An 11090-nucleotide genomic window follows, 5' to 3' on the forward strand; every position below is an offset into this window, starting at 1 on the left:
TAGACGTTTCAATATTTAAGAGACTAAGAAGGCTATGGAATGCATGAATGAGCACAACTGTCAATTGGTAGCTCTAACTATAATTCTTTTCAGAGTCACATTAATTAAGTTAATTTAAATATCTATTATTAGAAGTAGTATATTGAACAAAATTTATATACAGAATAAATATATTGATACTAATAGCAAAAAGTGTTTGGACTGTCGCGAGAAGAATGCAAGTTTGTTTACGTTTCTGGCCTCGATTATGGAAATAGATTAGGAAGAATCTAATTTAGGATGAGTCGATCCTAGACCTAGAAACAATCACATGGTCCTTGAGCTACATCTGTCTGAGGGCAACAAAAGTGATGGACAGTCGCTGCCTTGATAGAAAAATTCCAATTCCGTGGATGATGACGATTACAACGTTAAAAACAAAGAAACTAAAATTACGGGATCCCGCTAACGAAAAAATTGGATTAGATTGCTTCGTTTTCACTGAAGCAATATTAAACAAATCTAAACAACACTAATCAGCATAGTTACACATGCTTCTGAGTATACACGTGTCTGAAGCTGTGTATTCCCGGCAAGTGGATTTTCTAAGGACGAAGTATCGATATTGAACGATCGCTGACGCTGAGAAATAACGCGAGGAGCAAGCTAGAATTTTTTTTCGTTCTACCGCATGACTGGTTATTTTATGGCTTGATTATCACGACTATCATGATTGATAGTCACGAAGTCTTGTCTGCGGCATGGAAACGAAACCGAAGGATCTGGAATGTTAATGCCAAGGTTGCTTGGTCCCATTGTCGATCCAAGAAATGCCATTGCCAAGGAAATCTAGGCATTATTCTAACGATCTTATCAGCAGAACAGTTATGAGGAAGAGAGCTACGCACGATCCGTTATCGGTGCACCACTCGATGCACAAAATGATGTATCAATCATGAACGAATAGTAAAAAATAGCAGCGCGCACATGACGAAAATAGCAGTCAAGAAACGAGGAAACTGTCCAACATAACGATTAACGATATTATAACAATGTCCAACATAACGATTAACGATATTATAACAATGAGTGTACCACTCTAATCACTTTATCACTTTATAACAATTTTTTGGTAAGTGTATTCGAATTGTTCGAATTAGAAGTTCACTGCAATTTTTACTTTAAATTATTTAAACTGTTTGCATTACGTTCGAATCTCTAGCTACTTTACACACGAGCGAAAGAGAAGTCGTGCTTACGCACCAGAATAAAAATTAATTAAAATTTATGCACGCGGATGCGTGCCACATGTTGTACAAGAAAAACAAACGATTAATGACGGGACTTCCTTGCAAGATTTTTTAATCATTAATTCACCATTCCATCGATCGTAAATCTTCCATAATACGGGGAACTATATTATTCCCGTGCTTGCACGTGCGCGTGCAGAGAGGAGAGACGCGCGTTATGAACTTTTAAATAATTCCCGTGTAATCTTTAATGGTTGTTATAAGAAGCAATTGTTACTGTAAAAGTATCAGAAGGCCAGCGTGACAGAGGAGGCGCGCCGAGAAAAAAAGCGGAAAATTAATAAGCACCTTTTTAAGTATACGCGATGTGATCAGGAGGCGACATGACAACGAGGAAAAGCTATTCTTCATTAACTGTAGCCTATAATTCGCAACAACGGTATGCATTATTAAGTTGTTCAAGAATAGCGAGTGGCATAGGGTAGCAAGAATCCGCAGAATCATACGTAACACGTTATGCTCACAAGAATGTGGTCTAACGTATGTAATGACTGCATTATTAAGGTAACAAAAATTCTGAAAAATGGAGCACAGAGATTAGCGTATATAAAATCTCAGGTTTCTACTAAATCTTTGCATAGCTGTTTCAGTCACGTTTTCCTTTCACTTTGGGCGACACGTTAATATTCGTTTTCTGTCAAGCCGTATACTTGAGCGCAAACTTTCTCGCAATATTATTCTTACCCTTTCAAAATTTTAGATGCATGTCAAATGAATATTAATAGGAAGAAGAATGTCAATTTGGCACATTTCGAGAAGTATATTTTCTTCGATATTTACATGGTATATACACAGTCGCTGGTTGCTGCAGAATTCTTATTTGCCAGATAAAATCGTATGAGAACTTGAGAACGCGAGAAAGAAGGAGTATAATGAAATGGTAATTGATTATGTAAATAAAGCCAGTTTAATGGTAACGTAACATACACAGCATAAATTGCACCTACTATCCGTAGGAATATCTCTCGTCTTATTCTTCTCGCTCTTCTAATCTCTATATTTCATTTCCGCCTTTATCCGCTCGATTGCACACGCAGTGTACGCAACGTATATATGATCGTTACAAGATCATACTCTGCCCTAGAAATTACACCTTAAATTACACTCCCCTCTAAACACGCGAGGCGTAAGTTTTACCTGCACATTGCCATTGTGTACGTTTTACATTTTCTCTTCTTTCCTATCGTTACGAATGTTCGTCATAAGTAATTATCATGAATGTACAAACATTATGCCTATTATGCATGAACAATCGATAAGCCTGCAAGCAGTTTCGTTGCGTTTTCAGCGATTGATGAGGAATGTTTCATTGTACACAATGGACAGAAGACTAGACCACATTGAACGCTTTTTGTTACTTCGAACGTTGTTCCAATCATTGTTCGACGGTTACGGGCGCCTTAACAGCGCTTAATAATTACAATATCGCTCCAATAACGCTACCGCTTCTCCCTATTGATCAGACCTGGAGTCTGTGGTTTGCGATTACTTTGTCAAGGCTCATCGGCAGAGTAGAAAACTATAAAACATTCGTCGCGAGTTTGCCATTTACGCGCAGGTTCCGGCATGTATGACGTATGTTTTACGATACTGCAGAGATTACGTGTTATTTTTTCAAATGCGAAATTTACAATTTATGACACGTAAGCGACGACCCTTACAACTTAGGCTTACGACACAGCACGAGGAATTAATTCTTCATGTGTAGAATCATAATACAATTAATAGAGACACTGTTACGAGTAATGCATAGAGGATTTACAAATTTCTTGATGCTTTGACAGATACAATATATTTAACAGTGAACAGTAAATGAGTCAGATTGAAGTAAAGTGATGATAGCGGAAATTAAACGGGCCGAGGGAATGTATAAATTAAAACAGTCTGTGAGCAATAAATATCTAACAATCACGAAATCTAATATCAACATGTCGTAGGCAACGTAAGTCACTTTCTGCTTCGCTCCTCTCCTTTTCTCTTTCTTTCTCTCTCTAATCGCATGAACATGCTTAAACGCACAGTAGTGCCTACGCAGCTTCGAAACGTAAAATTCTCATTAAAAACCCATCTTTGACTACTTTGGGTATGTTTATTTAAATAATTATAATATAGTAATATTGTACAACTTGAGTTATAGAGTACAAGATGAATTCGTAACGCACAGCTTTTTCAGTTTTTGCTTTACATCATGTGTTGCCCGTTCGGTGGAGCATATTGCGGTTGCTGGTTTACGGACGGTCCTACAGACCCAGGCGAACCGTACGACCCTGGTGCAGGGCCGCTCTGAGGTGGATATCTGCTACGTATAACATTAAATTGTCACTTTTTGAGTATCCGAAAATACGAGAAACGATAGACATTTTTTTTTCATAACGATCGATACTACTGAACGCGAAATAAACCGACGAAGTGAACGTAAGTTACAACTGATCTATCTGCGACTATCTGCAACAAATCTATAACGAATTGCACACCGAAAACACTCTTCCATTGACGACTATCATGCCCGACGAGTCTCGAGTCTATAAATACTGTAAAATAAAAAGAAATAAAACGAATTACACATACCCCTGTGGTTGATAGGGAAGGCTACTTTGATCAGCCGGTGGCAGAGACGGTCCCTGCGGATGCGGTCCGGGCGGATGCTGGTGAGGACCCGATTGCACGTGATAATGTTGCGGTAGAGTCATGCTCGGCATACTGGCGGGGCCCATGTACTCGTTGCTCGGCAGGCTGGCGTTGTACGGCCCCACCGGACCCGAACCCGCCCCGGCGGGGAACGGCGAGGGCGGCATACCGTTAAACATCTGTCGGATAACGGTGAGCGTCAGAATGTCTCGCGTTCCTCCGCGAATATCGTCAATTTCGACGCGCTTACGTGTGGCGGTGGTCCCGGATTGTGGAACGGGTAGGGGCTTATGTGCGGCTGCATCTTGGGCAGAGTGTAACCAGACGGTGTCGGGGGCGCGGGCTCTCTCATCAGCGTGTGATACAGATTGAGGGCGTCGACCAGATCGGAGCTTAGCTGAGTGAGCTGCGCGTGCCGCCTGTCCACCTTCTCCAACGCCGCGTCGATCAGGGGACCCATCGCCGTGACTTGTTCTGCGAAACGGAACCGCAGATGACGGACACGCTCGTAGCATTGTTCAACTTGACGCGCTGTTTTACGCGCGATTACCTTCTAGATCGAGCATCTCCTGGGGATCGGACGTGTCACATTGCGGATCGGCCTCGTGAAGCAGATGCAACAGTCTGTCCATCTTCTTCTCATCTATCTCGACCTCCACCACTTCCGGCTCGCGCTTCACCATCTTCACCTCCACTTCCTCCGCGAACTGCACTAATTTCTTGTTACTATGCTCCAACTCTGCACATGATAAAAAGATCCATGCGTTTCGATTCGTTTCGATAATTTACATTTCCGGTAAAATTCATCAAGTTGGACAAGGGTAGACTCTTACTCGTAAACTCTTCGGGTTCAACGGACAAATCAGCAGTAACGAAATTGGAGGGGAAGAGACCTTCGCCTCTTTGGTTGCTGCCTTTCCACCAATTTGGGTCGGAATCATCTAAGATATTAACTAAAAAAAAAATTGGAATTACCACTTACAAGAATCAATCTCTACTTTGTTGTTATCTGTCCTACGCAGAGTCTTTATTACGTACTTATTTCTCCTGCTAAAAATGTCAATTCGTTATCCTCCGCAGCCTCAAAGTCATACAGAGCGCGTACTTTTCTGCCTTCCGAAGTGCTTGTAGACCCGAGCACAGAATTAACGCTAGGGTATAAACTCGAGCCCTTTTTCGAAGCTGGCGAACTATGCGATGAAGTGCTCTGAGTGTGCGCCTTGTTTTCTTGCAACGAAAGCTGTATAGCTACAAGATAAGCAAATGTGAGAAACAATCGCTTGAAACATCGTTGATCGATAACGCAGCAAGTGTAATCGTGAAATGATACCTCTCGCAAGATCTGCTTCTTCTTGCGAATTTGTTACTACGTTAGGATCTCTGCTCAGAGCGGTCGAACGTTTTGGCTGAAAGATATCACACACATAAGACACGGAAAACAATGTTAGACTTAGATTAGAACGTTAGAACAAAGCGTTCATTTAACACAGAGTAACGACATTGCATCTCTCCAATAAATCGACTCGTTCAAAATGCAGTCGACGATATATAGCAGAGCTATACAAGATACAGTCAGCATGCAAGTTCAGAAGAGGCGCACGGTGTCAATAACTGATAGTGTTATCACGACAGATTTAAATAACGTGAGGCTCAAAACATGCAATCCAATATTCCGCTGTCGATGGAACAAATGTGGGAGCATTATCATGGTGCGGCGGTGACTCACCGTATCCGAGACGGAGGAGAAGTCATGGCCTTCACTCTTCAGTTTGTTGTACAGGCTTGGGATCAGATTCAACTGCGGATCCGTCTTAAAGTCGCCCTCCACCCACTTTTTCAGGAGCGTTTTGATCTTCTCCACTATTTTCGGCTGCGGGTGGTTAATGAGCTTCCTCAAGTCGCTCTCGAAGTCTCTGGACGCAATCTCCAGGTGAAAGATCTTTCCGCAGTTACTGGCGCAAGCATCTAACAGCTGTATCGAAAGCAGACGATTATAGATTCGGTGGAAACTCGGTTGAGAGAATCATCAATTTTGTAGAATGATGTACTGACTGTTATCGCTTGCATGACGACATGAGGATCTTGACAGTACAGTCTCTTAACGATGGAGCGTAAGCAGTCCTTAGCGTTCTGACTGGAGGTGCCTACTTTGTCGCAGATGTCCATTATTTTCCCCCATTCCTCCGTCACATTGTTCTCGTTGGTTGCCTTTTCTGATGCAATACAATTACTTAAATCAGTATGCAAGGTATGCAGAGCAAAGAGAGTTAAGCAAAATAGCAAGCACAAAAATGCTGACATTTGATAACGAACTACAAAGCAATTAAAACTGAAAAGCCACTCATAAATGTATAGCAGCGACGCACTAATAAAGTTACAATGACAATTCAAACAGTTCAAACATAGGCAAGAGTATGTCAAGGATGTTTTTTTTGCTAGTCAATAAGGTTGTCCTCTCAGCTGCACCTCCTGCACCTCTAAATTACCATTTTCCCTCCCCTGCTCCCCAATGCTCGATCGCATTCCTGCTCCAGTTCGAGTGCAGGAAGCCTAAACATGGTGCAGCTGAGAAGGCAGGCCTGCCCTACGTCACCCGACCAAAACACGACAGCGAGCGAGCCAGCTCGTCATCGAGCGATTATCGGAATCATCGGAATCACCCGATGCCGAGTAGGGAGATCGGTCACGCGGTCGGATCGCGAAACGACTCGAATCGGATGGATCGCGAGGAGCGGCTAACTCGCGTTGAAAATCCATCGACACGACGGAGGTCAAGTGTCAACAACCGCTTAATGCGCTCAATGCGGACGGCGGGAGAGCCGTTTTCTCGCGGGCCATACGGAGAGAACGGCGGTTTCCGACGCGCTGACGAGGAACGCCAGGAGTGATTCATCGGGAATGGTTTATCGCCGCCGAGACTCGTCGCCAGGCGGGTGACGGGCGGTCGCGGACGGTCCACCACGGCGCGGCGGATACTCACCGACGTCAGCGTCGAAAGGCGAGGAGGCCTGGAAGAGACCCATGTCTTTGTCCGCGGCTCTTTCGTCCCTTGTTCCCGGTTTTTTCTACACAGCGACGAGGTTACGCCGACGTACGTCGCGCTCGCACGCTTCGCAGCACGGAATCGCGCTGCGCATCCAGCTAGCCGACGCTCACCACTCGCGAACGCGGCTGACCGAGTGACTGACGACGTCCTGCTCCACCGCTGCACCGGCGGACATGTTGCTCTCGTTACTGCCGAGAACCTCGATACCTCGATCGGAACTCGCGAACGTCGACCCCGATCGTGCGCTAGTTCCCTTCCGAGAAATCACGACGCGGTGATTTATTCAGCGCGCCGGTGGAGCCATGTTTCCTGATTTCTCGCGAGTGCACCTGCACGCGAATTTTGTCACGGCGATTGTCCGGGAATCGGGACGTCGGCCGTGGCGGAAACAAAGGCGCACGAGATGCGAGAGGATCGATGTATCGAGTACAGCGATCGTTTATAGTCATGTCACTCTGAGTCACTGTGCATGAATGTCTAGATGTGACGCATCCAATTCGAAGAAGAAACTAGAAAGAGATAACGGCGGGATTACCGACCGCTTCGAGTCGTTTTTATTATAAGATTTTAATATTAATATTAATCATGTATTTATATTAATATTAAATTTAATATAAATATTTTAATATTTTATTATTATTACATGATTCTGTATCATCGCATTTATCATCCGTGCTCGCATCCGTTTGGCTCGTAGTTCCTGCGAGCGCGGTATTTACGAGAGGGCGCACGAGTCTACAAACTGTTCTCTGGCCTTTTCGAGGCACTCGCAGGCGCTTGATACCCCGAAGCAAGTCTGAGAAGAATGTGGATGAAAGCTATTGTCATAACCTCCGGTATCCTGATATCGGAAGCGATCTGGCAGATGTACAATGCGTACAAACGTTCACGACGGAAGGCCGTTTCCGACGGTAAAGCGAGACATAAACGGAAGATCTTCGAGGTTATGTTCTTCTCGAAGGAATCCGCTCGGTGCCGGCCGCATATAGATCTAAATGCCCCGTGCGGGAGAAAGGATTGCGCCGTGGAACACTTGAGGTAATTAAAATAATAATTCTTACGACGTAATACAGTGTAATGCAAAGACCCAACTTGAGTAAGTTCATCGCTTTCATTTATCCTTGTGCAGTTTCATATGAAATGGTTCTACGTTCTACGAAATGGTACGCTACACATTTGCAGAAAGCTCGTGCAGTACTTGGATTCCGCGACCGAGACTCTGGACGTGTGCATGTATTTCTTCACGTGTCCGTTATTGGCGACGGCGATCGTACGCGCCCACAAGAGAGGCGTTCTTGTGAGAATGGTGGTAGATGAGAGTATGGCGCGCAATGGTGATAGTCAGGCGACCAAGCGCTTCTACCACAATGGTTCGTTACATTTGTTACATACGCACTGCACAGAAAAGTTTTACACGCGATAATTTTGATGATTTAATGGCTAGCAATTCTGTGAGCGACACTGTTACCTTATTTACAGGTATTAAACCGAAAATGAAACAGTTGGATACGTTAATGCATCACAAATTCGCCATTATTGATAAGGCACTTTTGATAACTGGCAGTGTAAATTGGACCATGTCTGCGTTTTTTGGAAATTTCGAGAGCCTGTTCGTGACTAACGAACAGGCTGCAGTGATGCCATTTGTAAATGAGTTTGAGAGGATATGGACGATGCTGGATAGTATAAATGCTGAGCAAAGTAATGCAGTAACTAACACTAATATTAATTCTAATTCTAATACAGGAAAAGATACATTAACATAACGATTGACGCATTGATTGCTGTGTGCACAGTATATACGCAATACATAATTCATTATTTTACATTTAATTTTACATACAAGCTAAGTTGCAATTTTGCAAGATATGAGATAATATTAGATTCGATATTATGTTATGTAATATAAATATCGCGATTATTATATTTACAATATTACGTATATTTATACGTATATTATGTATAATTATTTTAATAACAAATTCGAATAATATACATATAAACTGTAAATGCAATAGTAATAATCCGCGTAAGATTTAAAACGTGACACTCGCAAGTTATTGACAAGTACGAAATATCTATGTTATTTTAAGACGAAAATATTTTTATTTTAGTTATTTTAGTTTAGTATTTTATTTTATTTTAGTTTCATGTATATACAAATAAATACGAAGTCTAATATTTGAAAGCATCTCTCTCTTATCATTTCTGATATCGCCTCGTTTCCTCTTTATTTCATCCTTCGCGGAATCGTTAATGAAGATATTTCTCTAATCTGTATTTTACGATACGAGCCTCGTGCTTTGACGGATTAAATCTGACGCGTTTACGCGACGTGGGTACTGGACGTGCACGAAACGAACCGGCGAGTTGCCATGACGATCCTGACGTCACCGCGGTATACTATAATACATCTTTGTCCCAGCGACAGCCTTTGTTTTCGCTGAAATGATGCTGCGCCGTGATACATATCGATTTTCTTTCATCGGGAACAGTCATGGTCTCTCCTAGAGTTCATGGCCGCGCCGCAAACGGACACCCGGAAACGCCCGTGGGCACTCTCGATCACGGACGCGCGTTGCGCGATCCGATGAAATCGATACCGTTACCGTTTCGTTTCGATACATGTTGATACATGACGCTAGCATGGGAACGAATGAAAAAAATCTCATCATGATTTGCTATATTTCTGACGCAAGAATACTTCATTTTTGTAATCAGAGCGGTGATAGAACATTAACAAAGTACGTGTAACTTGATCTTTTAACTAACTATCGAGAACTAGTATTTCATATAATTACATATAATATCGACATTATATGCTTTAACGGTGACATATACGTATAAATCCAACGCGATCTCGCACGTCGTTCAAAACCGACGGTATCGTGCCTCCGCACGCTGGTGCCATCTACTTCACGGCGGGAAACGACGCGCAACTTGAACGGTTGAACCGCGGCTTACTTCGCGACGTTCGAGCGGTTGCTTTCTTAACGTACGCGAGGAGGAACGCAGACGCGGCAAATTATGCAGCACTTTGCGGTGAAGCTTGAAGGTACTGCGCTTACGATGCCTCAGAAGTCCCCTGATGCAGCGACGTCTCGCGTTCTCACGTAGTTTCGAGGTAGGTGCAACAAATTGCCCAGGCAGCACACATTGGTTTCAAAACCGTTTCATAAACGTTTTGCCGTAACGTTTCATAACCATTTTATTGAAACGTTTATTTAGGAGAAACGTTTCTTTTTCGGCAAAAAAACGTTTCAGAAACCATCAGAAAAATATTTATCAATTCTATATATCAGTGCCTCAAAGATAGACAGAGTTAAGTCACATTTTTGTAAAAAACTACATTTTTATATTTTATGAATTACTCTCTAAATTTCGTGTAGTGGAATCTCACTCTTTTGAAATATCACTTCAGGTAATAGTGATCTCAAAAGTTTCAAAAGAAAAGAAGAAGAAAAGAGTATTGGATCGGTTTTCCGGATGGTTATTTATAAGGTGATAACACAAATGTTACTTGCGAGAACGTCACGTCTGGCCTGGCCATCTATCGGTCGCTTGGTGGATCAGAGGTGGGAATCACACACACTTGTGTTGATTTTTGTCTCTTGTTCCATAATCGAGTACATTGAAACGTATGATGTAAAAATAATGAATACTCGCAAAGTAAGTAGAAATTACTATTTTTTCTATATTAATTATATAATTTCAAATCAATTTAATAAAACACATTTTTCGTTTCTGTGGAAACGTGAAAAATACGTTTTTAAAATTTAGGTCTAAAAGCGGTTTCTATTTAAACCGTTTCTTAAATGGTACTTTATGTTTCTTAGACATTAGATACGTCTAAGAAACATGTATTAGGCTAACATGTGCTGCCTGGGTGCCTTTTTCTCTTCCATTTGTAAAGTGCGCTCGCTCGAACGAAGCAAGCCCCGACACAAGATGGCGAAAGCGACCGTCTCGAGGTAGAGTCCTAAATATTAGAGAGGCGCGAATGGGCACCCTCTTTCTGATTGGTCGGCCGCCATGTTGAGGCACAATGCCCCGCGTTGTTGATAATCGCGATGTGCAGGAGGTTGTCGCACGTACAGTGCTCCAGCAACCATCTCCCATCCTGTGAC

The 11090-nt window shown here is 42.7% G+C and overlaps 2 protein-coding genes across 3 annotated transcripts; one reads left to right on the forward strand and one right to left on the reverse strand.

The window, feature by feature from the left end:
• Positions 1-2033: 2033 nt before the first annotated feature.
• LOC105285212 (signal transducing adapter molecule 1) lies at positions 2034-7431 on the reverse strand. Of its 2 annotated transcripts, none has more exons than XM_011349289.3 (10): positions 6898-7431; positions 5970-6130; positions 5644-5889; positions 5248-5323; positions 4956-5165; positions 4751-4870; positions 4468-4656; positions 4168-4391; positions 3858-4096; positions 2034-3588 (listed from the first exon to the last, which is right to left on the reverse strand). In XM_011349289.3, exons 1-10 carry the CDS (start codon positions 6938-6940, stop codon positions 3471-3473), a joined length of 1626 nt encoding a protein of 541 aa, XP_011347591.1. In that variant the 5' UTR covers positions 6941-7431; the 3' UTR covers positions 2034-3470. The 2 variants fall into 2 exon arrangements, with proteins under 2 accessions (XP_011347591.1, XP_011347592.1); XM_011349290.3 differs by having other exon boundaries at positions 2034-3585; positions 6898-7428.
• A 232-nt stretch (positions 7432-7663) lies between these two features.
• On the forward strand, positions 7664-9154 carry LOC105285213 (mitochondrial cardiolipin hydrolase). Its single transcript, XM_011349291.3, has 3 exons — positions 7664-8001; positions 8146-8333; positions 8443-9154. Exons 1-3 carry the CDS (start codon positions 7769-7771, stop codon positions 8727-8729), a joined length of 708 nt encoding a protein of 235 aa, XP_011347593.1. The 5' UTR covers positions 7664-7768; the 3' UTR covers positions 8730-9154.
• Positions 9155-11090: the final 1936 nt, after the last annotated feature.

Source organism: Ooceraea biroi, chromosome 5 (genome assembly GCF_003672135.1).
Source record: "Ooceraea biroi isolate clonal line C1 chromosome 5, Obir_v5.4, whole genome shotgun sequence".
Classification (NCBI taxonomy): Eukaryota; Metazoa; Arthropoda; class Insecta; order Hymenoptera; family Formicidae; genus Ooceraea; species Ooceraea biroi.

Excerpts from the sequence above, each read along its gene's own strand:
- LOC105285212 (XM_011349289.3), bottom strand. The coding sequence starts at position 6,940 with ATGGGTCTCTTCCAGGCCTCCTCGCCTTTCGACGCTGACGTCG. Across the intron at positions 5,890-5,969 it reads TCGTCATGCAAGCGATAACA|CTGTTAGATGCTTGCGCCAG; the intron begins GTCAGTACATCA and ends CTTTCGATACAG. Across the intron at positions 5,324-5,643 it reads TCTCCTCCGTCTCGGATACG|CCAAAACGTTCGACCGCTCT; the intron begins GTGAGTCACCGC and ends GATATCTTTCAG.
- LOC105285213 (XM_011349291.3), top strand. The coding sequence starts at position 7,769 with ATGTGGATGAAAGCTATTGTCATAACCTCCGGTATCCTGATATCGGAA. Across the intron at positions 8,002-8,145 it reads TGCGCCGTGGAACACTTGAG|AAAGCTCGTGCAGTACTTGG; the intron begins GTAATTAAAATA and ends ACACATTTGCAG. Across the intron at positions 8,334-8,442 it reads CAAGCGCTTCTACCACAATG|GTATTAAACCGAAAATGAAA; the intron begins GTTCGTTACATT and ends CCTTATTTACAG.